The sequence below is a fragment of the Haliotis asinina genome, chromosome 13 (assembly GCF_037392515.1).
Source record: "Haliotis asinina isolate JCU_RB_2024 chromosome 13, JCU_Hal_asi_v2, whole genome shotgun sequence".
NCBI classification, from domain to species: domain Eukaryota; kingdom Metazoa; phylum Mollusca; class Gastropoda; order Lepetellida; family Haliotidae; genus Haliotis; species Haliotis asinina.
The window spans coordinates 48,042,927-48,068,099 of record NC_090292.1 but is presented as its reverse complement, the minus strand read 5'-3'; the positions used below and the strand labels follow the sequence as shown (position 1 = coordinate 48,068,099).

Sequence of the window (25,173 nt, the reverse complement as noted above, 5' to 3'; positions counted from 1 at the left end):
GTAAGGCTGTCAATCTTTTGAGGCGAGAATGTAAGAAATGATGTCGGTGTCTTATGGCAAGAATGTAAGGAGGGATGTCAGTGTCTTGATTCCTAGAATTTAAGAAAGGATGTCAGTGTCTTGTGGCGAGAATGTAAGGAGGGATGTAAGTGTCTTGTGGCGAGAATGTATGAATGAATGTCAGTGTCTTGTGGCTAGAATGTAAGGAGGGATGTCAGTGTCATGCCGCGAGAATGTAAGAAAGGATATAAACATGAATTTCACCAATTATGAAATCTGCATTTGGTTAGAGAAACTGGGGTCCATGCAGGTAGCAAAGGTACTGTAAGTCCCCATGAACCCTAGCATGGTGATCTATTTTCGGTTGTTTGCGATCTATAGTCGGTTTTTTGTATAGTATTGCTCTCTTAAATTGCAATGCTTTAGCTTTCAATGCTAGTTTTATGTTCATATCTCTGATAGTCTAGTTTTTTACTGCCATTCGATGACAGGTTTTTACGTTTTCAATTTATTGATTTTAATATTGGTATGAATTAAATTGTTCTCGTCACGATATGGCAATATTGCCGATGTGACGATAAATATGAACTCAATCACTCACTGAATGAAACGTGGAGGTATTATGTGAGGCTAACAGAAGCCATGCTTGGTCAATAAACAAAGCTCCAGAAAATATTCTGAGTAACTGAATATTAAAAGTGATGCTATTTCTGTAATCCGTCACATTTTGTAATGGTACTTTTTCAGTAATCAAAACATCTTTGAATGGTAGAGTGAGTGAGTGAGTGAATGAGCCAGTAAAAGTTAGTTTTACAACACTCTTAGCAATATTCCAGTTATATGACAACAGTCTGTATATTATCTGGCAGAGAGGTAGTTGAGTTTAAAGACTGCTTGATTTACCATGTCGGTTTTGGTGAGACCATCAACATAAATTTGCCAAACACCAGCATGGTGATGTGATAAGAATCTACACACTCAGTTCTTTCCTGACGCTATCACACTGGTGGAGCACTCAGTGAGAACGCCTTTCGTTACGCATCATGAAGTCTGTTGTCCAGCTAGAAAACGGATTACATGTGTTGCGATTGTTGACACCTTCCTACAATGGATATTTCAAATGTCGTGTTAGATCCATGCATGTTTCTGTAACAGCTGACTTTGTCCCGGATCTACCAATCTCTGCACCCAGGCATAAAATCCGCGTTGTTCCTTCCCCTGTACACGGCGTTGTATGCAGCTGAGATGAAGTCAACTGTCATGCAGCTCAAACTCCTGACTGTCCTGCTGTGCTTTGTGGCCACCACGTTCGCAGGTAACTATTTTCTTGCAATTTCCGTATAAGTCTTAACCACATAAATTCTCGGTAACCAGGACATCCACGTTTAGTATATTACAATCAGTGTCAGACTATTTAGGCACCCGTAGTGAGCCACCTCCTCGTGGTGGGTGCTGCGTTACACTAAGAGCTCGCCAACACCCGCGCTGTGGACCCGGGGGAATATTTGGTCTACCAACCCGTTTGTCGTGGGTTACGGCCCTGTGTCGGCGGAGAAGGGGATCCTGGTGGTTGAACACGGTTCGAGGCCCCTGTTGCCCAATACACCACTTTGTCCGTGACTTCACTTGGACGGGTGGTAGAACTGGCCCGGTTCTATCAATCGGCTGGTCATGCCATGCCCTGTGCATTGAATATATTCTTGCACATTTAACTTATCGGGTATTGGTCCTTTTGATTTGAAATGTAAAATTCATCCATATATTAAATTACCAGAAGGAGGTAGCTCATGGGGCAATTCGGTGATGACGACCTCTAAATTCTGTATGACTCCAAGTTTTTGTTAAAGCCGTACCAGCATACCATTATATTTGGTAGACAAATATAGGTACTTCTGTCGCATTTATCGGAGTGTAACACCTCTGTATCCCTAGTGTTTGCATGCCGGATATCCGCTGCAATAAAACATTGTCCTTGTTGACACTCGGTGGCGGGTGGGGAGCAGTGGTGTTGAACTTTACTATATCCGTCATGTCTCTCACGAATTCTGGTTCAAGTAGAAATGACAAAAAGAGACGTCTAGAGGCTGATCATCTTTCAAGTCATGAAGGTGTTCCAGTTTCATAGCAAAAAGAAACTTGGTCTAAGTTTATCGTCATTGCATCTACAAATGGAGAACCACTTAAACTCAATCCGTCTGTGATATCAAAAACAATTCAGTCTATATGTGGAGACGTAAAAATGTTTCACGTCTCCGTAGGGGTTTGCTTCTTGTGGAGTGTTTGAGTCGGCAACAGTCAATTAATTTACTATAACAACACAAGTTTGCAAATATTAATGTTGTCGTCTCGCCACACAAAACGCTGAATTCTAGCAGAGGCATTGTGAGAGACAGAGCTCGGTGCTTAGCGGACATGTCTGAAGAGGAATTAGTTTATGAACTGAAACGTCAAAATGTTATTTCAGTGAAGCCCTTTTCTGTCAAGAAACAGAATGGTACTACCGAACAAAGCAGCCCCTACCTGTTTACATGTGCGTTAAGTACTGTGCCTAAATCCACAAAAGCTGTTTATTTCAATATCGGAGTGGAGGTATATATCCCGAATCCATTCCGGTGTTGTAACTGTCAAAAGTTTGGACACAGTTCTACATCCTGTCGTAATGCTCAACGTTGTCAACGGTGCTGTGAAGATCACCATGATCCTGCCTGCAATAAAGATCCTAAATGTGCAAATTGCAGTGATAACCATGTAACGTCGTCAAAATCTTGCACTGAGTGGCAGATACAACAAAAATCATCAAATTGAAACATCAGAATAATATCGTGACGAGAACGTTTAATACTGAAATGAAATATATGGATGCTATAAAAACCTGTCAACGAGGGACAGTAAAACAACTAGAATATCACAAATGGGATTAACACTAGTGTGGAAAGTTAAAAGTAATATCACTATTCGGACAATACAACATAAAACCAGGCTATAGATTGCCAACAACTGAAGGTAGAAAACCAACCTAGGGACCATGGGGACTTACAGTACCTTTGCTAACTGCATGGACCCTAGCTGGATTTACATCATCCCCTAAATTCACGCACCCCAATGTTTAAGGTGTGGAACATGATTCCAAGGCTCTAAGACGTCTGCTCATCATCTGAAACAACAAGAGAAGAATAGACTAAATTTTAACTCAGACAGCGGTGAAGACTATAATGAAGTATTTTCACTACAGCAATGGGGGCTGACGATATCTCCTATCAGCTCCTGAAACATTTGCCCAGATCATGTCTGGAAACGTGGCTAAATATTTTTCATTCAATATGGACTTCTGGGAATTTCCCACCTCCCTGGCGTAATGCCATTGTAGTCACCATTCCAAAACCTGGAAGAGATCATACTGATCCTTCGAATTGCAAAGAATCGTAAATAATATATTAACATCATATCTTGAAACCAATAACGTTTTAACAAATATTCAGTTTGGTTTCAGGAAAAATCGTAGTACCAATAATCATTTGGAACCATAAGAATCATTTGTTAAACATGCAACAGTGAATAAACAACATGCGGCATCGATATTCTTTGATCTTGAGAACGCGTATGACACCACCTTGAAGCATGGCATTTTAAAGGATTTACATGATTTTGGTTTGAGGGGTCGTTTACCTCTTTCTATATCACAATTTTTTGTCTGTCACACTTTTCAGTACCAAGATAAATAGTTTATCGAAAGTATTAAACGATTCAATTGATGGATCGTTATTTGTGGATGATTTTGATATTTTTTGTCGTGGTAAAATATGCATACTATTGAACGGCAGCCGCAGTTGTATTTAAACAAAATCAATAAAAAGTGTTTTGAAAACGGCTTTAAATGTTCTAAATCAAAAACTAATTCTAAATGGGGAGGTGATCAAGCTTCCCTTCTCCATCTATATCGAGCACTCCGTTCTAAACTTGATTATGGCTCCATCGTCTATGGTGGATCCTGTAAGAGCAACCTAAAACTATTAGATTCTGTCCACCACCAAGGTCTAAAACTTTGCCTAGAATCCTTTAGAAACTCTCCTTTACGTCGAGCCAGATGAAGCATCTCTTACACAACGCCGTATAAAATTATCTTTACAACATATCACAAAACTATACTCTAATGAATCTAACCCGCATATAACTGTGTCTTCAATCCTGTCTATGAGGATTTGTATGACAAAAAGTCTTCTCTTGTTCCGCCTCTTGGGCTCAGAATTAAGCCTTTCATTGCTGCTGCATTGACCTCGAATATAGAGCCCCTTCCAGATTTTTTCCTTATCCTCCTTGGCAGTTGGTTAGGCCACAGGCCGACCTAACATTAACTACATTTAACAAATCAGAAACTAATGAATTGCAATATGAACAAAAAAATAATCAATTATAATCTAAATATAGCAATCAGAAATCCTTATTTCCAGATGGGTCCAAGGACGGTGGTGCAGTATCTTGTGGCACTGTCATTGGATCCAGGACAATATCTACTAGAATACCAGATGTATTTTTACTGCAGAAGCAAACGTCATATCAATGGCTCTCAAATATATTCAAAGACATCCTAAACATAAACAATATATAAGATACTGAGTCAAATAGGAAATAGATAGATAGATTTCTGCCGGCTACACGAACCAGTGCTGAGATGTTTAGAGGTCGACTGTCCTCACAGACCATTGACAGATTTCTGCCGGCTACACGAACCAGGGCTGAAATGTTTAGAGGTCGACTGTCTTCACACACCATTCGAAATCGGTTGCGGGCTGTCAATCTCCATTCTCGACAGGCCATTATTGACGCCGTTTCATCAACGTCGACGTCTGCTGTGGGACCAACGTAACCTCCGATGGACTTAGAAGAGACTGGAATCTTTAGCACGAATCCAGGTTTACCCTCAGATTCGCGGACGGGAGGCATACAGTCTGAAGAGGACGTCGTGACAGTCCGCCCAATGTTGTGTACAGGAAGGTGACAGATTCGGGAGCGGAAGTTGCATGGTGTGGGGTGTTTTCTGTGGGAACAACCGTTCCCGACTTCTGGTCATCCGTGGAAACCTCACAGCTGCTGCTTACCGCGACCAGGTGCTCGCTCACCCCTGAACTCGTTCCTGTCATGGCTCAGGTCTACATGTAGTTCCAGCATAATAATGCTCGGCCGCATGTTGACACGACATTTCCTTCAAAACGCTGGAATCAACGTCATGGACTGGCCATTGAGGTCCCCTGACCTCAATCCAATAGAACACGTTTGGGATGCACTTTGGAGAGGCCTTCGTGGTCTTAAGAACCAACATCAGAATTTGCAGGAATTTGGCGCTGCCTTGCAAGAGCAATGGCGCAGAATCCCCAACCACGTGTTCACAAACATCAGGCAGTCGATGAGGAGACGGTGTTTGGAAGTGGTGATTGCGCGGCTATCCACAATACTGAACTGAGAAATTTCGAAATTGACTGGACATTCTGTATTCCCATGTTTTGGAACGGCGGAGTAGCCTCATGGTAGTGATTGTGGCACTGTCCATGTGACGAGTACATCACACAGATTACAATGTAATAATAACAATGTAACCATATTACCATCTCTTGTTCTTTTATGGCGCCCTGAAGAAAGGATGTGTAGTTCCTTTTTTTGACTCACTATATTTTCAGATTCTCCTTCTTGCCTATTAAAAATCTTTCTTGTAAACATCCACTTTTAATAGACATTGTTCAATTATATAATGATCTTGCTACTGACCAATGCGACATCGTCTTCTGTTAGTTAACCAGCCATGTAACACACTGGCTGACCTCCCAGCACTCAACAAATCCGTGACACCACTTCTTATTCCTTACACTGAATATAAAGCTACCATTAGATTTTATATCCGTGATCTGATGCAGAAGAAGTGGGACACTCAAGTAGGTATAAATATATTACTTGTGATTATAGGTACTTGGGTTGTCAGTCCAGATTTGAAGAGGTCCTCCTGCGACGATGTCGCATTGGCCACACATGATACACGCACGAATATATACTAAAAGGTGTGGATACGTCATATACTCATGTGCACATGTTAAAAGGTGAGGATCCTCCGTTTTGTATCCCTTGTGATGAAAGAATCACAGTCAAGCATATCTTGTATTTTTGTCATTTTAATTCTCTGCATAAAGCTACTTGCTGAAGGGATGGTGTAAATCCAGCTAGTGTCCATGCAGGTAGCAAAAGTATTGTAAGTCCCCATGGCCCCTTGTGTGGTGATCTATCTTCAGTTGTTGCCGATCTACAGCCCCTTTGTATGCCCACTGTATTGTTCTCGATAGTTAAACTGTCTTAGATCCAATCACTAGTTTTACATTTTTCTCTGTGGTATTCTAGTTAGTTTTACTGTACTTCGGTCACAGGTTTTTACTATATGCCATTAATTATCATGTACGTCACGATATGGCTGAAATACTGCTGATGTGACGATAAATTTTAACTCACTCACTCACTCAGACTATTAATTGTGTAACACTGTTTGCCGTGCGTTGAGACCCTGAGTCGGTGGAAGAATGGATTGTTGGTTGTTGACAACACACCAGTTTGACCCTGACTTCACCAAGACGGGTGCTGAAATGGGCCCAGTTCTATCAATCGGCTGGTCACGCCATTACCTGAGCACCGTTCAGTATAAAGGTATACTAGGTGGTTAACATGGAAATCAACGCATATTGATCATATGACAACTTTCTTTAGAGTCCTATGTGAGAAGGCAGTAGTTCATGGACCAAGCCTGCATCAGATACTAATGTATACTAATGGTTCTTGGCCACAATATGCAGTGAGTGAGTGAATGTGCTTAGTTTTACGCCAGTTATTCCAGCTATATGTCGGCGGTCTGTAAATAATCGAGTCTGGACCAGCTAATCGAGTGATCAACAGCATGAACATAGAAATCAAATCTCAATCAGTTAACTACAGGGCAAACGAAACTATCCATTTAAAGTAATTGTATCAAAATAACATAACCAAACACGTTGGTACGGGTTTAAACTCACGCAGAAACCATTCGCGTACATGGTAAAAAACGTAACATAATCCCAAAAGCAGGGATTGCAGAATCGTGGATTTTGTCAAAATGTGAAAGACGTTGCATGACTGTGTCAAAAGTACTGCAGGTATGCAGTAACCGTTAAACCACCATAAATATGCCAAGATTTAAGCAGGTGCAACGAGACAGGGCGATCAGTATGGTCAATATGTGGCCTTCACAACGTCAGCTGGTATGAGCCTGGAGCCACGCCAGCACCAAGAAGTTGATAAATCGTACATTAGCAAACGTGAAGTTAGCAAACATGCACTTGTCATCGTGACCCATTGTAGGACATGGGATGTCTTCTCCAAACGCCTCTGATCCCATCCCAAAACATAGCTGAGCATAGAGATTCAGCTTCGCTTGAATCCTTGTCTATATCATTGATATGTGCAGTCAAGACAATTTCACGGTTCATTGGAGAAAATTGATGAAACCCCAGTCTTAATTTGTGAAGCTGATACTGTTTTCAACCACATCAAACCAGTGCATGCAGAGAGCAGCTTTATGGAGACGGCTATGCCCTGGAAGAGTTGAAACATTCCTTGCATTGACGTTCTGCGACCTCTTGTGGTACATGAAGCTATGTTCTTCCGACCCCATCGAAACCGTGAAATTTGTCAGCTTCGGTTTGTCCTCTGGTCATTCAGGAAATGTGGTTAGTCCAGTCTTAATCTCTCAAAATGATGTTATCTTAAACCACATTCAAACAAAGGCATGCCACTTGCTGACCAGCATGTTGTGTGTGTATTGTGGCAACCTGGAAAATGTGAAGCTCTCTTGCATACACAAACTTGTCTTCCCATCCTGAAGTTGAACAATAGCTCACCCACGTCATTCCTTGCTGCCTTCTGGGCATTCGTCAGATCTAAAAATGGACCTTGGCCATTAATGAAGCTAACCAGATGAAAGAAACAGTGTGGAAAATATGTAAACCAAACCTCAACTGGACATTTTGCCATTATCAAGACGTGAACATCATTGATTTTTCTCCTGCAAAATATTGAAATGTGTAATACAAATAGGTTAACATGCTCAGAATTTCTTATTCAGCGCCTTCCTAAATATGATTCGGCAGCCATCTGGAAGATACGTTGAAGCTGGACTGATCCAGGACAAACAGTGTGTCCTATAAATTCCCCATGTGAAATGAACATACAAAAGGCGTTCAAAACGTAGTCGGGCTAACTATAATCTCGAAGTCCAATGTTAGAAAAGCTTCCATTTGAATCTGAAGGAATTATTAGCAAAGCCATGTCCAAACTTTCACACATGCGGGTAATGGGGGTAACGGGATATTGTTTAAGGCATTACAAATCACGGGGTATGATATTTCTTTTAAAAACTGCAGAAAGCGAAAAACGATCAGTCATTGTACCTCTTGGATAATGGTATACACTCAGACAATATCATATAAAATATGTCCAGTACACTGTTCCCATCATGGTCCACGTTGAAAAGAGTTTGACTGCTTGGTATATGTTTTGACAGGCCTGATTTTAAAGGTCACGTTCATCTTTTATAAAATATAATGTGTCCAGATATTTAACCTGGCAATGTTTACAATATGTCTACGTTTGATTCTGTAGAACTTCCGCCCATCTCAACACACACAATGCTTCTTTCATATTTTGTTTGCGATGCATTTATTGCAGGTTTCGCGTTTTGGGGGGTACCAAGGTAAAACGTCAAATAGAACGGGCGTCGTGAGACTAGAACGCGACAAAAATCAATTTGCTTTAGGCTGACAGATAATATGCAGAAAAATAAAACGTAGGAAAAGTTGCAATTGCATGATCGTCTAGCCGACTACTTTTGAGACGAGCCTCATATATTCCTCGATGTTTTACAAGTTAAGACTGGACATGATTTTGCCTGTATTTTTAACAAACCACCGTCTAAACAAGATCCCCATCACATGAAAAAAAGGTGATTTAAAAAAATTTACAGTTTGGAAATATCATATTTTCAAAAAATTCCAAACTTGGAAATATCGTATTTCCAAACATTTCCCAACTTGGAAAGATGATATTATCATGGCTTGGAAATTTAGGAAGGATTTTACGGCTGTTTACCCAAAGATACCCATAAGCGTATAGACTAGAGTACTAGTATTCAATTCGTCTTTTGTTCAGTTAGAGTTCTCACAGGCTAACGTGCATAGGTGATCATGCATTTGACATATATATTCATGAGAACTTCAGGAATAAGCCGTATTTTGACAATATGCATCTGTGACGCAGATTAATGTCCTTACATCCGCTGGTACAGAGACATACTCCCATAAACGTCACTTACCACACAAGGAAAGAGGTTTTCTGGTATATTGTTACATCAATCTGAAGTCGTGTTTCGTCTATCTCTAAAATACTTCATACTTAAAATCGGGGGAAGTAGCCGGCGATCTCCACATCTTAACACAGCCATGATTCCAGGGTTAGACTGTTTTTATTCATACCGTGTATTTGTTCAATTCAATGCACAGAGAAATCAGTATATCATCGATTGACTTGAGTTGAGTAAAATATTTTAGAAACATAGCACACCATTGTCAGCTACAGTAAACACATAGTACACCATTGTCAGCTACAGTAAACACATAGTACACCATTGTCAGCTACAGTAAACACATAGTACACCATTGTCAGTTACAGTAAACACATAGTACACCATTGTCAGTTACAGTAAACACATAGTACACCATTGTCAGTTACAGTAAACACATAGTACACCATTGTCAGCTACAGTAAACACATAGCACACCATTGTCAGTTACAGTAAACACATAGTACACCATTGTCAGTTACAGTAAACACATAGTACACCATTGTCAGTTACAGTATAAACATAGCACACCATTGTCAGTTACAGTATAAACATAGTACACCATTGTCAGTTACAGTAAACACATAGCACACCATTGTCAGTTACAGTATAAACATAGCACACCATTGTCAGTTACAGTATAAACATAGCACACCATTGTCAGTTACAGTATAAACATATAACCAATACTACATAGGTCACCGTTATCAATTACAGTCAAAACTGAATGCTTGCTAACAAGTTTCTTTACCATTACAAGGGTGGAAGAGGGTTGGGGTGGTGGGGGACGATTGTTTATTGATGTGTTATACAAGCATCCATAATTTTTGTACAGGTAACCCACCCATAGTATAACATACGGCCAACGTTAAGCTATGGGCCCTGTAAAATCCATAACACATACCCATTGTATCAGTATAAGTACACACATGGCAAGCATGAATCGCGAAATGGCAGTTCGAAGCGAGGCGGTGGAATCAGCTTATCGTTTTCTGGTCATGTTTTGTTGACGTTTTGCAGTCGGTTATTTAAGTCTGGCATTAGATGTCTCAGTACCACACATTTAAAACTGCGCAGCAGTGTATTTTCAGTGTATATGTACTTAAATCATTTTAGTATTACGGCCGAAATGACTGCATTCATGCAATCTACAACGGCGGGGAGCTGATGCGGTTCGCGAAATGTGAAACACTGAAAGTCTTTTCATGTAAATTTTATCGGGTCGTTCATGGTGGGATTAGGATTTTGGACAACACAGATATTCAGGTACAGAGGAAAGTGAGAAACAATGGTCAAGTAATCGTAAAATAACAGTAGCGGACGAATTATGTCAATCATCGCCTACATGTAGCCAACTTTGAAATGCGATAAACATGGGCATAACTAAACTCTACTTTTTATGTCTGTCACGGTTTTTGATGCATGAAATATAAATTCACTGCATAGGCAAATAATACATAAAGATATTGCAAATTTCTACAATGATTGCATTTTAATTATCATGAATTAAGGGTATAAACATGTTTTGATTTCTTAAGTTTTAATAAAGGAAATAATATTAAAATATTAATTTATAAAATATACAATTTTAGACACAGAAGAAGCAAAACTACCACTAGGTTAAGTGCATATTCAAGGGCACTTTCCAAAATCTATTGTCATTACACAACTAAACAATACATACATTCATATTGATAATAATGTTCAATATCTAACATAATACTGGTACTGGTAAGTGTTGTCAGCATCAAATGGTTTACATTTTCCCGTAGTGTCAACATAAATCTTGTCTTCACAATGATCAGATTATTATAATAGTCATGGAAAAGCTCATATTTTATTTTTAGAGCTCGCTCTTATGTTTTGTTGCATTAATTTGATTTTTCAAGTTCTAACACAAATATATAAATAAAGCCAATATTCTTTCCCACTTTACATTGTATCTGCACTGTACAATGTTGTAATTCCATCTGATTCTTTGTATGTTGGTGTGTGTGTACTTTTATATTACATTACACGTGCATGACTTTATTCAGTCATTGTCATTGTACTGTTAAATCTGTAATAATATATATAAATGCATAAACATATCTTCATCTAATAATTGTGGTGTTACGTTCGATGAGATATCATCTAAAAAATATATTTGATAATAAACACATTTTCTGTGTTAATCCCTAAGAAACAGGCAGAGCCTAAAATTTTCTTTAAGAACTGTTGAATGAAGTCTTTGAAGGGCATTTAGAAGTGAAATGCATAAGAATGAAGATTTTATGGATATCAACTTCTTATATGAGAACACAACGTTTCGGAGTTAATGCTTACTCCTTCATTGAGAATGGGGTACAGAGCTATATTTATATGTACAGGTAAAACAATAACAAAGTAACAAGTGCAATGAATTAACGAAAGCTGGAAGCCAGTATAAACAAGCGCTGATTGGAACCCGACAGTTATGATAACAATGATAGAAGCCAATGGTAATACATTACAGATGATGGGATGTGTTTACATAACACAGGTAGGGGGTAAGGACGATGTACATGATTGGGGATAAGGATGGAAGCCAATGGTGGATGATGTTTACATAACACATGATTGGGGATTAAGGATGATGTACATGACTACATGAGGGTTGATGGGCATGTTTACATGGGGGTTGAAGATGTACAAACACAAGTAGATAAGGATGTACACGGGTAGATTGGCTATACATGAATTACATAGATAGAATGTACACAGATAGATGAGACTAATTTATCAATAAGTCCCAGGCACTTGGTAGGTACACTCCTTGGTCACGGTTGATTGCTGGTTTCTGTCTCCGGATCTCGCTGGCTTCTTGCCATATCCATAAAATCGTCATTCTGTTGAATGAAAATCGGAAAGTTAGATAGTTAAAGTTAGATTGTAAATTGTCTGTCATGGGAAATATTTTGTCCACTTAATGTTACCAAAACAAGAAACATATGAAATATATTTCTATCATACACATCTGCTTGGGCAGTCAGAATTATATGTTGTTCGTTGAGAGAATTCTCTGTAAATGACTATATTAAGAGCTTTAGGTGGTGTTAAACTTTTGTAAGAAATGAACCAATAAATTCACACATATAACATGACACACAATACTGACTGGTGGACATATTTTTCAAGGAGGAAATATTTTATTTCAAGCTATGATGACTGGTGTTTCTGATGCAATCGACTAATTGCTTGAATAATAGTTGTATGGCACTTGTATATGTAAACATAAGAATATATGGTAGTGTCAGAATTTAAAAACAAAATGGATTCAGATGACTGAGGAACTGCTGCTTGAAACGTAATATATATGTTTTCAAGTAACTGTTATATTGTATACAGCATTTTGTCAATTGTCAGGGATGTGTAATAATCATAAATTCTCAATAAAGAACTTCCAGGGGATGCTCGTTCACTGGAGGTGTAGCTCCGTTTTGTTTTACATTGAGTCGGTGGTTGTATAGGAACTCTTTGTAAGATTTTAATGTCGCAATAGTTAAAGAATCACCGTTGGGAACAACATATGGGCTGATAACATATAAAAAGAATTTTCATTACTTCACCGATGCTACGACACCCGAGACTTGCTCTGTCTCGTGTTCTGTCGTAGGAAATGACGTGACAATATACCGACTTTTCATGGCGTTTTCCCTGTTATCTCTATCGTGTCAATTCGTACTGCATTTGGAAATTAAACAACGGAAGCCTTTCTGAACTAAAAATCAAAGCAAAACATGCGTCAGTTAATGGCTTTTCGTCGTAAACGATATTTTTTTCAGTTAATGTGAACACGGCAACACGCAAGCTGGGTTCTGTCTTTACATGTAGCAAGTTGTCGCTGCGCACATTGACTCGGGAACCAGACCTGAAGCGAGAAGTTGGACCGTCGCTTATATCATTTTAAAAGGAGAGTTATCGCCCCTCGCAACAAAAAGATCGACCAGTGCATATTTTGAGGAGTAACTAGCATTTTGTGTACTCCGACTAGGTTAAAGAATTGAGTACTTTTACCGAGTTTCTTATCCTTTTTTGGGTAATTAACACTATTAAATACATAAATACAAATGCTTCTCAATAGGTCTATGTTATTAGAAATTCTTGTATTGCCAAATAGTTGAAGGCCATTTTCAAACACTCAACGTGGAAGTCACTACAGTAAACTCAGAGAGTGACAATAATAGTATATGTATATATAATCATCACTTAACATTTGCTAACGTTGTTACAGATTTTGGCCGCCAGAACAAGTTATCATACGGAAGCCTGTTTAGTAACTGAGTAAACTACGCAAGGTAGTATAGAGCTATTGGGTTTTAGGTGATTCTTATGAGATTTTTGTACTCGCGTATTTGTAATTAATTGTGTAAATGTGATTTTCCTTGAGTAAACCCAATACTCAATTGCGCACTTTATCTTGAGCTCTTCATGCCACCATATATGGCCATATACACACATACACCATCAAATATATCATTAGAAATACCTACAGAAATGCACGTGCACAAGCAACCACAGGAATGTCAGCGTGTACACGCATGGATATTTGACCATTAGTTTGTGGCCAGCTTCCTGTTACACGGGTGTACTACCTCCCTCCCAGGTGATTCTATTCATACTTGACATTGTTTGTTCTCAGGGTGCCCGCTAGGATTTCATCAACACCGAAGGTCCTGCTACTGGTTCTCCACCTTCAAAGGTTCGTTTGCGGAGGCGGCTGTAAGTGTATATGCGCATTCTTCTCTCAGTATCATGAAAACTGTATCCCACTGGGCTTAAAATTATCAAACCAGCTAAGACAAGCGGTATGAATTAAGGTGAATATTCTGGCCACTTGTGAGCGAGTTCAGAATTGTAAAAATTACTGGAGTTTCTGGAATTTCTGGAGTTTACAAAATTCAGTCATTCGTATTTATGCAAAAAAAAAAAAAAAAAAAAAAAAAAAAAATATGTGCATGTAGCTGGCTCCAAAGTGTCAAACCACCTGAAGTAATTGGTTTGGAAAAATGCAAGGTGCAATGCACTGGACTGTCACGTGAAACGTGGAATGTTAAACACTTCATTTACTGACGTCATTCTTTTGATATATTTGGAAAAAATACCCCAAACAATTAAACCTACATATTCTTTTCCACGTACAGTGTCACACAAACTCCAAAATCAGAGGAACTTGATAAGGACAACCGGGTAGAGCTGTAGGTTATAAAATCCTGGGATCTGGCACACTTTCTTAAAGAAATCCCAAGGAACTCACTGCTCTCTCCTTTCTTGTGTCAAGGTTCGCTCCAAATATCTAATTCCCCAAATCTACCCTAGTAAAGTTAAAGGTTGCCCTAACCAGCACAAGCCAGCTGTCTTAACTGGTGGAGACGTTCGATCCTCGATGTCTGGAGCCAGCCCTGAAAACTACAAGAGGTGACTGCGAGGATACCATACACCAGAGTCCCCTCTCACAACATCACCACCATGGTTTGACACAACACTACGTTGACAACACCGTCACCACCTTTATCCTCATACGAGACGAGGTCAGACATCACATCACAGTGCTTTGCCAGATCGTCTGAGAACCCCCAGCAGCACTCAACAGCGATGGCTTAAGTACACCTCCCCAAGTACAATGGACAGCAGGATGCTGAAAACTGGTGGGCAGATTTTGCCAACTTCAACGTCCTCCATGGGCACTCTGACTACAGATCCTGTAGCATTCTGCCCTTCTACCTGGACGGGACTGCAAAGGCGTGGTTTCATGACCTACCTGAAACCACACAACTGGATATGCAGTTGTTGAAGGCAGAATCCGGGTAGCGGCTAAGAATTAATCTAGATCCAGCACTTGAACTGAAAAGTGCTTCAATATCGTAGGAATGCTTCAACCTAAACTCTAACACTTTTAGACGATAATTACCAAGAAATAGCAACTTTAACATAAACAAGAATAAAGTTTAAATGTTTCATTCTTCAAACAAGCTGTTCACTGGACAGACATTCGGATGCAACATTTCATTTGGGTATTAAATCTGAAAGACGTTTGTGAAAAGGATAGCTTTGCAAAGTATTCGATAGCTGTTGACATAAGAAGTTACAAATAAAGATGCATATGGATAGCTCCTTTAAAGGACGAATAGGGGAAGTACTTTGATGGCGCTATGTCACGCCACATTTCTCTAAAAATAAATTAGTACCCATACCTAAACCTGGACGTGATCATACGGATCCGTCCAATTATCGACCCATTCACTAACTAGCTGTATTTGCAAAACTACGGAACACAAGATAACTTGTTTGGTGCTTGGAAACAAATAACCTTATAACAGATATCCAATGTGGTTTCCGTTAAAACAGAAGTACTGTCTATCACTTAGTGTGTTTGGAATCATTAATAAAAAAACGCGCTAGTTAATAAATAACACACTGCGTATATTTTTTTCGATCTTGAAAAAGCATATGATACGAACCAGGGAACATGGAAATATGGCATATTAAGAGATTTACATAACTTCGGACTGCGAGGCCATTTGCCCTAATTTATAGCTAACTTGTAAAATGACAGACAATTTCAAGTCCGCGTGGGTTCTACCCTGTCTGATTATTACAGTCAGGATCAGGGTGTTCCACAGGGCAGTATTTTGTCTGTCACCTTCTTTTGTATCAAGATCAACAGTTTATCCAAGGATTTAAATGATTCAATCGAAGATTCATATTTCTTGTCGCGGTAAGAATATGCATACTATTGAACGGCAGCTGCAGTTGTGTTAAATAAAATAAATAAATGGTGTCTTGAAAACGGCTTTAAATTTTCTAAATAAAAAAATAATTGCATACATTTCTGTCGTAGGACCCAGAACTGTTTTTAAATGGCACTACCATCAAAGTTGTCAAGGAGGCCAAGTTCTTAGGTCGGATTGTCCACATGCATTTAACGTTTCTTCCGCATATCAAATCCCTATAAACTAAATGTCTGAAGGCACTTGCGGACACGGTGGGCGAGCTAGCTAAAGCGCCAGGCTAGTGATCCAGCAAGGCTGAGGTTTCGGGATCGAGCCCACCTGTAACAGGGTGTAAAAACCTTGGAGTCAGTTTTGTGTGCAGACTCTTTCAGTGTTGTCACAACCCCTAGTGTACAGTACACAACCCTGTGCACTTAAAAGAACCCACGAATCCGTTGGTATATGACCTGATGGTGGCCACATGAACACGTGCATACACCTAGCTGCGGGTACAGTAACGTGCAGTAAACTTGGACAAAGTGCTGTGACTATGTGTCCCTGTAAATCCGTGGACACGGAGCTCTCAAAAACACGACCGACCACGATGGCAGCGGGTACAAGACAGTTTATTACATGATCGGATAACAACAGGAAACTTACACAAGGAAGGTAACTCGGACTGGCTATAATTTGATTACCGCTAAAGCCCATAACTCTTACAATTATACAATCATAACAGTCCCATTCCACCCAGCTGTCAAATGGGTACCTCGTTAGGATGAGAGAGCCACAAATAAACTCGGTGCGCCTAGTGGCAGCAACGGTTGTATACTCCTCAGGGAGTTGAGATTGAACTGCGATGTGCTGTTGAGGTTGACATCCAGTGATCGAGGGAAAAATACCAGCGCCTTGAGCATGCACTAGTGCGTGGATATGTGCGCTATATAATTATCCTGTATCTATATATTGAAAGTAGTGTCTAATTCAAAGTATGGAGGTGATCAAGCTACCCTTCTACACCTGTACAGATAACTTGTCGAAGCTTGACTGGCTCATTTGTATATGGTGGTTCCTGCAAAAGCAACCTAATTATTGAATTGTATAATGATCTTGCTTCTGGCCAATACGACATCGCCTTTTGCTGGTTACCCATTCACGTAGGCATTTCTGGTAACACAATGGCCGATCTTGCAGCCAGGGCAGCACTCAACAAATCTGTGACGCCACTTCTTATTCCATACTCTGATTACAAAACTAGCATTAGATCTTATATCCGTGATCTGATGTAGAAGATGTGGGACATTCAAGTAGGTATTAATAAATGACATGCAATAAAACCTTATGTTGACTATACCCACTTGGGTTGTCAGTCCAGGCTGGAAAGGGTGGTCATGCGACGATGTCGCATTGGCCATACAAGATATACACATGAGTATTTGCTTAAAGGTGAAGTTCCTCCGTTTTGTATCCCTTCACGGTGAAGCATGTCTTCACATCTTTCTAATCACGAACAATGAAGGATCTTTCTAACAATATACTAAGTAAGTTCTCATTTAATCATTGCATCCTTAAAAGAAGTAGTTTTGTCAAATGACTTGTAAATTAACAAATGTTATATTATTGGAAGTTTATATTCATTACTGTGCTTGTTAGCGGCTGTACCCTCAAAGGGGGTTAAAGTACGGTAAAATTATTGTCCTCCTGAGAGGGTGCGTAAGTCGTCCGCAAAAATTCAAAGTAAAATTTAACTTTCGACATTTTTAATTGTAGAATTAATGTATGGATAGATTTCCTAAATTACCAACGGCTGAAGGGATGATCTTACTGCTAAATCCACCTACGGTCCATGCAAGTAGCAAATGTGCTGTAAATCCCCATATGCATGGTCCCCAGTATATGGTGATCTACCTTTAGATGTTGGTGGTATATAGCCCGTATTTTATATTGTCTTGTCCAAATAGTGATATTAGTTTTAACTTTCCACACTAGTTTTAAATTGTAACTGTGATATTCTAGTTGGTTTACTGTCATTTGACGACGGATTTTATGATGTACATAGGTTCCATTTCAATGTTAAATGTTCTCGTCACGATATGGCTGAAATATTGCCGATGGGACGTTAAATATTACCTCACTCACTAACTCTAAAAATAAATAAATAAATAAAACATTTCTCTCAGTAATAACAGCTCTCAGCCATTAGGGAACGTACAATACACTTTGTTCAAAAGAAGATTACGTATTTTGATTACAACAAAAATGGAAGAATTAATGCAAGGGCGCTCTCTTCTGGCAAACCCCATAATGCTTTAGCTCTTTTCGAATATCCCGCGACTCACCCACTCACTTATTCACTTTGGAGTCAGAGCTCAGTTCTAGACAAACTTAAGCTTGTGATTGAAATCTGTTCGGTAAACACCGACAACGGAGCAATGTGTGTAGCAAATGTTTACATTCCACACAAGGTAATCGATCTGTTTTGAACTTTTTCCCCTCGAAGTTTCAGTTATCTGTATTGGGCAAGTCGTAATTGATAATAGTGATTAAGTAGGTGACTTTCCACTCAGGAACACCGTCACGGTACACGTGGTCACACGCAGGAATACCTGCAACACATACACCAAGTGTGAACCTGCGGTTTTGTTTGCTATATTTTACGCCGCACTCAGCAATATTCCAGCTAGTATATGACGGTTGTCTGTAAATATTCCAGTTTGGACCAGACAATCCAGTGATCAACAGCATGAACATCGAAACGCGCAACTGGGAACCGGTTATACATGTCACCCGATTCCTTTAGTAGCATCTTACGACAAGCCTAGTCGCCTTTTATGGCAAGTATGGGTTGCTGAAAGCCTATTCAAACCCGGACCTTCACGGGTTCATAAAGGATAAGTGTTTTAATGAATCACTGGAGTCCTAGTGTTCAAAACCTACACGGCAACACTTATTTTGATAGTTGTGGTCGAGGCTACATTGTTGTCAGAATGGGTGTCTACCCGGTGAGCTCATCAGTAAAAGTTTTCATCGCAAGAGCATATCCATTGGGCATGACGTTTTAAATGTCAAACCCGGATGATGATATTGAGGATACTGCAGCAAAGTAGTATTTCAACTGCCGTGTACAAATCACTGATAAAGATATGTGCAATTTCGAGACTTGAGAGAATTGTATCGTTCACATATAATTAAGGATAAGGATGTAATAAGGATACTGAATGAACTTCCTCATCCGTTTTCTGTTTGGATAGAGTGTCCTTTTCAGGGCTACTGTCGTTACTTGGAAAGCCACCTTGCCACAATATCAAACAGATATGAGAATGCCTTTATCAAGGGATACGCTATGCGTCATGGTAAAGGTAAGATTCTTTTGTGACATTTTGCTTCAAATGCACTTTGACCTTCAAAGAACTTGTGTTGCAACATTTTAGTAATCCGTCACATGATTTCATATTGGACTCACCGTGTAATTATCAGAGCTCCAGATAATACAAAATCACATTTACTCAATTATTTACAAATACAGGAGTACCAAAAACTCATAAGAATCACCTAAAACCCAATAGCTCTATAATACCATACGTACTTTACTCAGTTAACTAAACAGGTTTGCGTAAACTCTATAACAACGTCAGCAAAGTGATGATTATATATACATATACTGTTGATAACAAAAAAAGTATTCTTATTCTTGATCATTAGATTGACTATAGCAAAACAAAAAGAATAAAGTCACAGAGCTACAACATCTTGACATCATATCACATACCCTAAAGTCACAGAGCTACAACATCTTGACATCATATCACATACCCTAAAGTCACAGAGCTACAACATCTTGACATCATATCACATACCCTAAAGTCACAGAGCTACAACATCTTGACATCATATCACATACCTAGGACAATGTAGATTACAGCACAAAATGTTGAACACTTTCATAAATAAATGTGCGATACCAGTAACTTAATTACATTGCATAAATGCAAGCTTAATATTTCAAACATCTTTAACGCCAACTTTAGGCCAAAAGAACACTTGTGAACAAATTCTGAAGTCAAAGCCAATTTCAATAAGTCAAGTCCAAAACAGCAATAAAACCTAAATTAAGTTAAGGTGATGCCTTTACAGACACATTTCCCCAATGAACATGTCTAATAAGTGAATAACATGTGGCTTACCACTACCTTAGACCTCACATGCGACATGTCTGGGTCCACATGTGCTTGCAGCACAAAACCACATGGTCTTTCTGCCAACCCTGTATGAAATTATCTCCCTTCCCATTTAGGTTTGACATGAAATGACCAGCACATCAACAATGAAATACAGCATTTCAGAATATGAAATGGAAATAAACTTTTAACCATTACTACTTATTAATATGATAGTAAAATGGTGCATTTGAAACAGTGAAATTGTGGAAATATTAACTAAATTCTTACTATGTTAATCAGTTCAGCTATTTAAAGTGAAATAAGTGAAAATCAATATTTTGGCCTTTACTATACTATTATGGCCGTTGTCACTCTCCAGAGTTTACTGTAGTAGTCACGTGACTTCCATGCTGAGTGTTTGAAAATGTCCTCCAACTATTTGGCAATACAAGAATTTCTAAAAACATAGACCTAAATAACATAGACCCAATAAGGATTAGAAACACTGTGTAAATGTACTCAATTCTTTAAATTAGTGGCAGTACACAAAATGCTAGTTACTCCTCAACATATGCAATTACTCATGCAAAAACAGACATGAGAGTAAATACTCAGTTGCATGAAAAATTATCTGGAGCTCTGTAATTAGTGTCTGAAGGCCTTTGTGATGACGTATATTTTATGTAATCAATTAACGACTCATAAACACAAACACTTCACTGCAGGGCTTACCTTTACCGTACACTTTGGGTAATTCTGATGGTTCTAGTACCAGTGTAATCCTGATGCATCGCCTGTATTAATTACACGTGATGGTCACGGGGTAGAATACGCCTTCAGCAAGCCATGCTTGCCATAAAAGGCGACTATGTTTGTCGAAAGAGGCGACTAACAGGATCGGGTGGTCAGGGTCGCTGACTTGGTTGACACATGTCATCAGTTCCCAATTGCGTAGATCAATGCTCATATAGTTGATCACTGGATTGTCTGGTCCCGACTCGATTATTTACAGACCGCCTCCATATAACTGGAATATTGCTGAATGCGGCGTAAAACTAAACTCATTCACTCTTCGATATTAGACAGCTGAAACAGGTGACATCATGTTTGATTTATGCTGCTTCCAGATCACTTCACCCATTTCTTGGTGTCCATGAACTGATTTCTCACCACTGTCCTGTTTCCAGCTGTCAATTACTGGCTTGGTGCATCTGACCTGAACGTAGAGGGTAAATGGCGATGGGAAGGACAACGTCGCATGACGTTCACAGCCTGGGCTCCTGGACAACCTGATAATGCCGGAAGTAATGAACACTGTCTGGAGATAAGACGGGATTTTGGAAATTATCTCTGGAATGACTTTGTCTGTCAAAGTCCATCAAACTTTATTTGTGAAAAGGAACTTTAAGATGTTTGTTTTCCACAAATCACCCCCAAGAGATTGTATGTAATCCTGGAACAGAAGATGAAGTAAAGCGTTCATTATGTTAGTCTTGTGTTGTTTTTTTCTTAGTCTTGTTCCGTCTATATTGAGGCGCTTGTGTATCTAAATGATATCTGATGAGTGACTGGGTATGATTCACACCGCATATGGAATTACCATATAAGTAGTATAATAAGCGCATATTCTGAACCATGTTCCCTCAAAGGTTCACTTTTTGAAAATAAGTCTTGCTGCAGGATGAACCTCCCAGGTAGCATGGCAGCATTGGGCCAGCATTGGGCCACTGCTGTAAAAAAAATTGGGCCAATGCTGATTATCAACGTTGGCCCAGCATTGGCCCAATGATGGCGTGCCAGTCTGTAGCCAATACTGTGTCTTCCTTTTGCCAACCATATCATCCTGGCTTTTTAATCTACATACTAGTATATGATTCTTCATTGATTAAGGCCAAGAAATCGTATCTTGGTTTTCTCTACCATCCATCATTTGTGATTGTGACAATAGGCATTTGTAAAGATGCTGTAAAACACTTTAAAACGCTGTTACCAACTGTAAGTTAAATTCAAATGTTTCTGAACAAGATTGTTTAAAAAAATAAACGTTTATGAAACGGAACATGTGTTCACATATCATTATATATCTTACAAAAAATAGAACTTTAACAAATATCTACGAATTGTCTTAAGATATGCAATTCTATAGTACTAAAATGTGTGTATGTCATAAATAGTTGAATCTATGCGGTTGAAAACAGAAAACAAAATAAATAAATGTATCTTCTTAACTTTAATTCTCTCTTTTGTAATAATATGTAATGAAATGAGATTCTATGCATCATCAAAAATCATGCTTCATTAGTTTTCAATGAAAATGTACAACTCTCAAAACTGTATTACCATTAGACTTGCAGTGCAAAGATGCCATAGCATTGTGACGTCATCAAGTTCATTGACAGGGCACTGTACAAAGTCTACTGTCAAAACGATATCTCCCAGGAGCTGACACACGATCTCATACAAGCGATATCTCCTGTGGAACACAGTTTTTGATGATGGAGTTGTTTATTGTACGTTTGTCGCAGTTTTATTAGTCTTTCCAGTTCTTTCCTTCGTGCACGCTGGGTTCTTCCGTGCTGCTTCTGAAATGGAAATTGAAATTGGACGTAAAAGTACATAAAGCTGCTGTTTCAATAATTCTCTAATTTCATTAAACATTCCAATGTATATTATTGTGCATTGTCATATATAAAGTCACAAGTTTGACAATTCTAGATCGTCTTACTTCTGAAGCTCCTTTCAATTTTGATTAATATTTAACTATATCAAGTTTGTATGTTTCAAATGCTTTCTTTTCATAATATAATTTGAAATTTTAACAATCCCAATCAGTCAAGTATGCAATTGTTACCAAATGTGGTATTGATCGAAAAGCATATGTATTTCTGATTACAGAAAACAGTGACAAGTAAAGTAGTGAAATGAAATGCTGCTGTAAATCGTGATGATGGCCACGTTTAACTCAGTGGCACTTACGTATCAAATTACAACCATTTCCAAATAACCCATTTATCCTTTAGTAACATGTTTGCATTATATTTATATAACTGTGAAAATATGGTAGACTATACCTTTCTTTAATGATCCTGGTATATAACGTGGAAAAGGGACTTGAAATCTGTAAATCCTCGGACAAGTGCAAGAGTGAACACTGGTGTAAGATACCGCTCTAAGGAGAAATTCTTCAGTTGACAGTCTGCAGCAAATGCCTGTTTCAAATGTTTCCATTGTTTGTAGTTTCTATTAAATTATAATTAGACTATAAACTTTTATCAGTTGCAAAAACACTTGTGCACTGATTGTGTGAAACTGGACAAGGGCTTTTTAGATATATTTGTAAGTTAATCTTCAAGTTTCACAACTAAAAGTAGCTCCGGGCAGATGAACTGATAAAGAGGTTAAATTTAGAACACATCCCAGGTAGCATGGCAGCATTGGGCCAACATTGGGCCACTGCTGTAAAAAAATTGGGCCAATGCTGGCATTCAGCATTGGGCCAATGCTGATTGTCAACGTTGGCCCAGCATTGGCCCAATGATGGCGTGCCAGCCTGTAGCCAATACTGTGCCCTCCTTTTGCCAGTCATATCATCCTGGCTTTTTAATCTACATATATGATTCTTCATTGACTAATGCCAAGAAATCGTATCTTGGTTTTCTCTGCCATCCATCCCTTGTGATTGTGACAATCAGCATTTGTAAAGATACTGTAAAACACTTTAAGACACTGTATTTACCAACTGTAAGTTAAATTCTAAGGTTTCTTAACAAGAATGTTTAAGAAAACATGTTTAATTAAAACGTTATGAAACGGAACATGTGTTCACATATCATTATATATCTTACAAAAAATAGAACTTTAACAAATATCTACGAATTGTCTTAAGATATGCAATTCAATAGTACTAAAATGTGTGTATGTCATAAATAGTTGAATCTATGCGGTTGAAAACAGAAAACAAAATAAATAAATGATTCTTATTAACTTTAATTCTCTCTTTTGTAATAATATGTAATGAAATGAGATTCTATGCATCATCAAAAATCATGCTTCATTAGTTTTCAGTGAAAATGTACAACTCTCAAAACTGTATTACCATTAGACTTGCAGTGCAGTGATGCCACAGCATTGTGACGTCATAAAGTTCATTGACAGGGCACTGTACAAAGTCTACTGTCAAAACGATATCTCCCAGGAGCTGACACACGATCTCATACAAGCGATATCTCCTGTGGAACACAGTTTTTGATGATGGAGTTGTTTATTGTACGTTTGTTGCAGTTTTATGAGGCTTTCCAGTTCGCAATCAGACGCCATTGTGCACACTGGGTTCTTCCGTGCTGCTTCTGAAATGGAAATTGAAATTGGACGTAAAAGTACATAAAACTGCTGTATCAATAATTCTCTAATTTCATTAAACATTTCAGTGTATATTATTGTGCATTGTCATATATAAAGCCACAAGTTTGACAATTCTAGATTGCCTTACCTCTGAAGCTCCTTTCAATTTTGATTAATATTTAACTACATCAAGTTTGTATGTTTCAAACACTTTCCTTTCATAATATAATTTGAAATTTTAACAATCCCAGTCAGTCAAGTATGCAATTGTTACCAAATGTGGTATTGATCGAAAAGCATATGTATTTCTGATTACAGAAAACAGTGACAAGTAAAGTAGTGAAATGAAATGCTGCTGTAAATCGTGATGATGGCCACGTTTAACTCAGTGGCACTTACGTATCAAATTACAACCATTTCCAAATAACCCATTTATCCTTTAGTAACATGTTTGCATTATATTTATATAACTGTGAAAATATGGTAGACTATACCTTTCTTTAATGATCCTGGTATATAACGTGGAAAAGGGACTTGA

At 38.6% G+C, this 25,173-nt stretch overlaps 1 protein-coding gene across 1 annotated transcript; it reads left to right on the top strand.

The window, feature by feature from the left end:
* The first annotated feature begins 1,067 nt into the window (after window positions 1-1,067).
* LOC137259876 (perlucin-like) lies at window positions 1,068-21,784 on the top strand. Its single transcript, XM_067797508.1, has 4 exons — window positions 1,068-1,315; window positions 14,064-14,143; window positions 19,400-19,493; window positions 21,482-21,784. The coding sequence occupies exons 1-4, from the start codon at window positions 1,246-1,248 to the stop codon at window positions 21,700-21,702; spliced, it is 465 nt and encodes a 154-aa protein (XP_067653609.1). The 5' UTR covers window positions 1,068-1,245; the 3' UTR covers window positions 21,703-21,784.
* The last annotated feature ends 3,389 nt before the right edge of the window (window positions 21,785-25,173 follow it).

Excerpts from the sequence above, each read along its gene's own strand:
- LOC137259876 (XM_067797508.1), top strand. The coding sequence starts at position 1,246 with ATGAAGTCAACTGTCATGCAGCTCAAACTCCTGACTGTCCTGCTGTGC. Across the intron at positions 14,144-19,399 it reads GTTCGTTTGCGGAGGCGGCT|GGCTACTGTCGTTACTTGGA; the intron begins GTAAGTGTATAT and ends TGTCCTTTTCAG. Across the intron at positions 19,494-21,481 it reads CGCTATGCGTCATGGTAAAG|CTGTCAATTACTGGCTTGGT; the intron begins GTAAGATTCTTT and ends TCCTGTTTCCAG.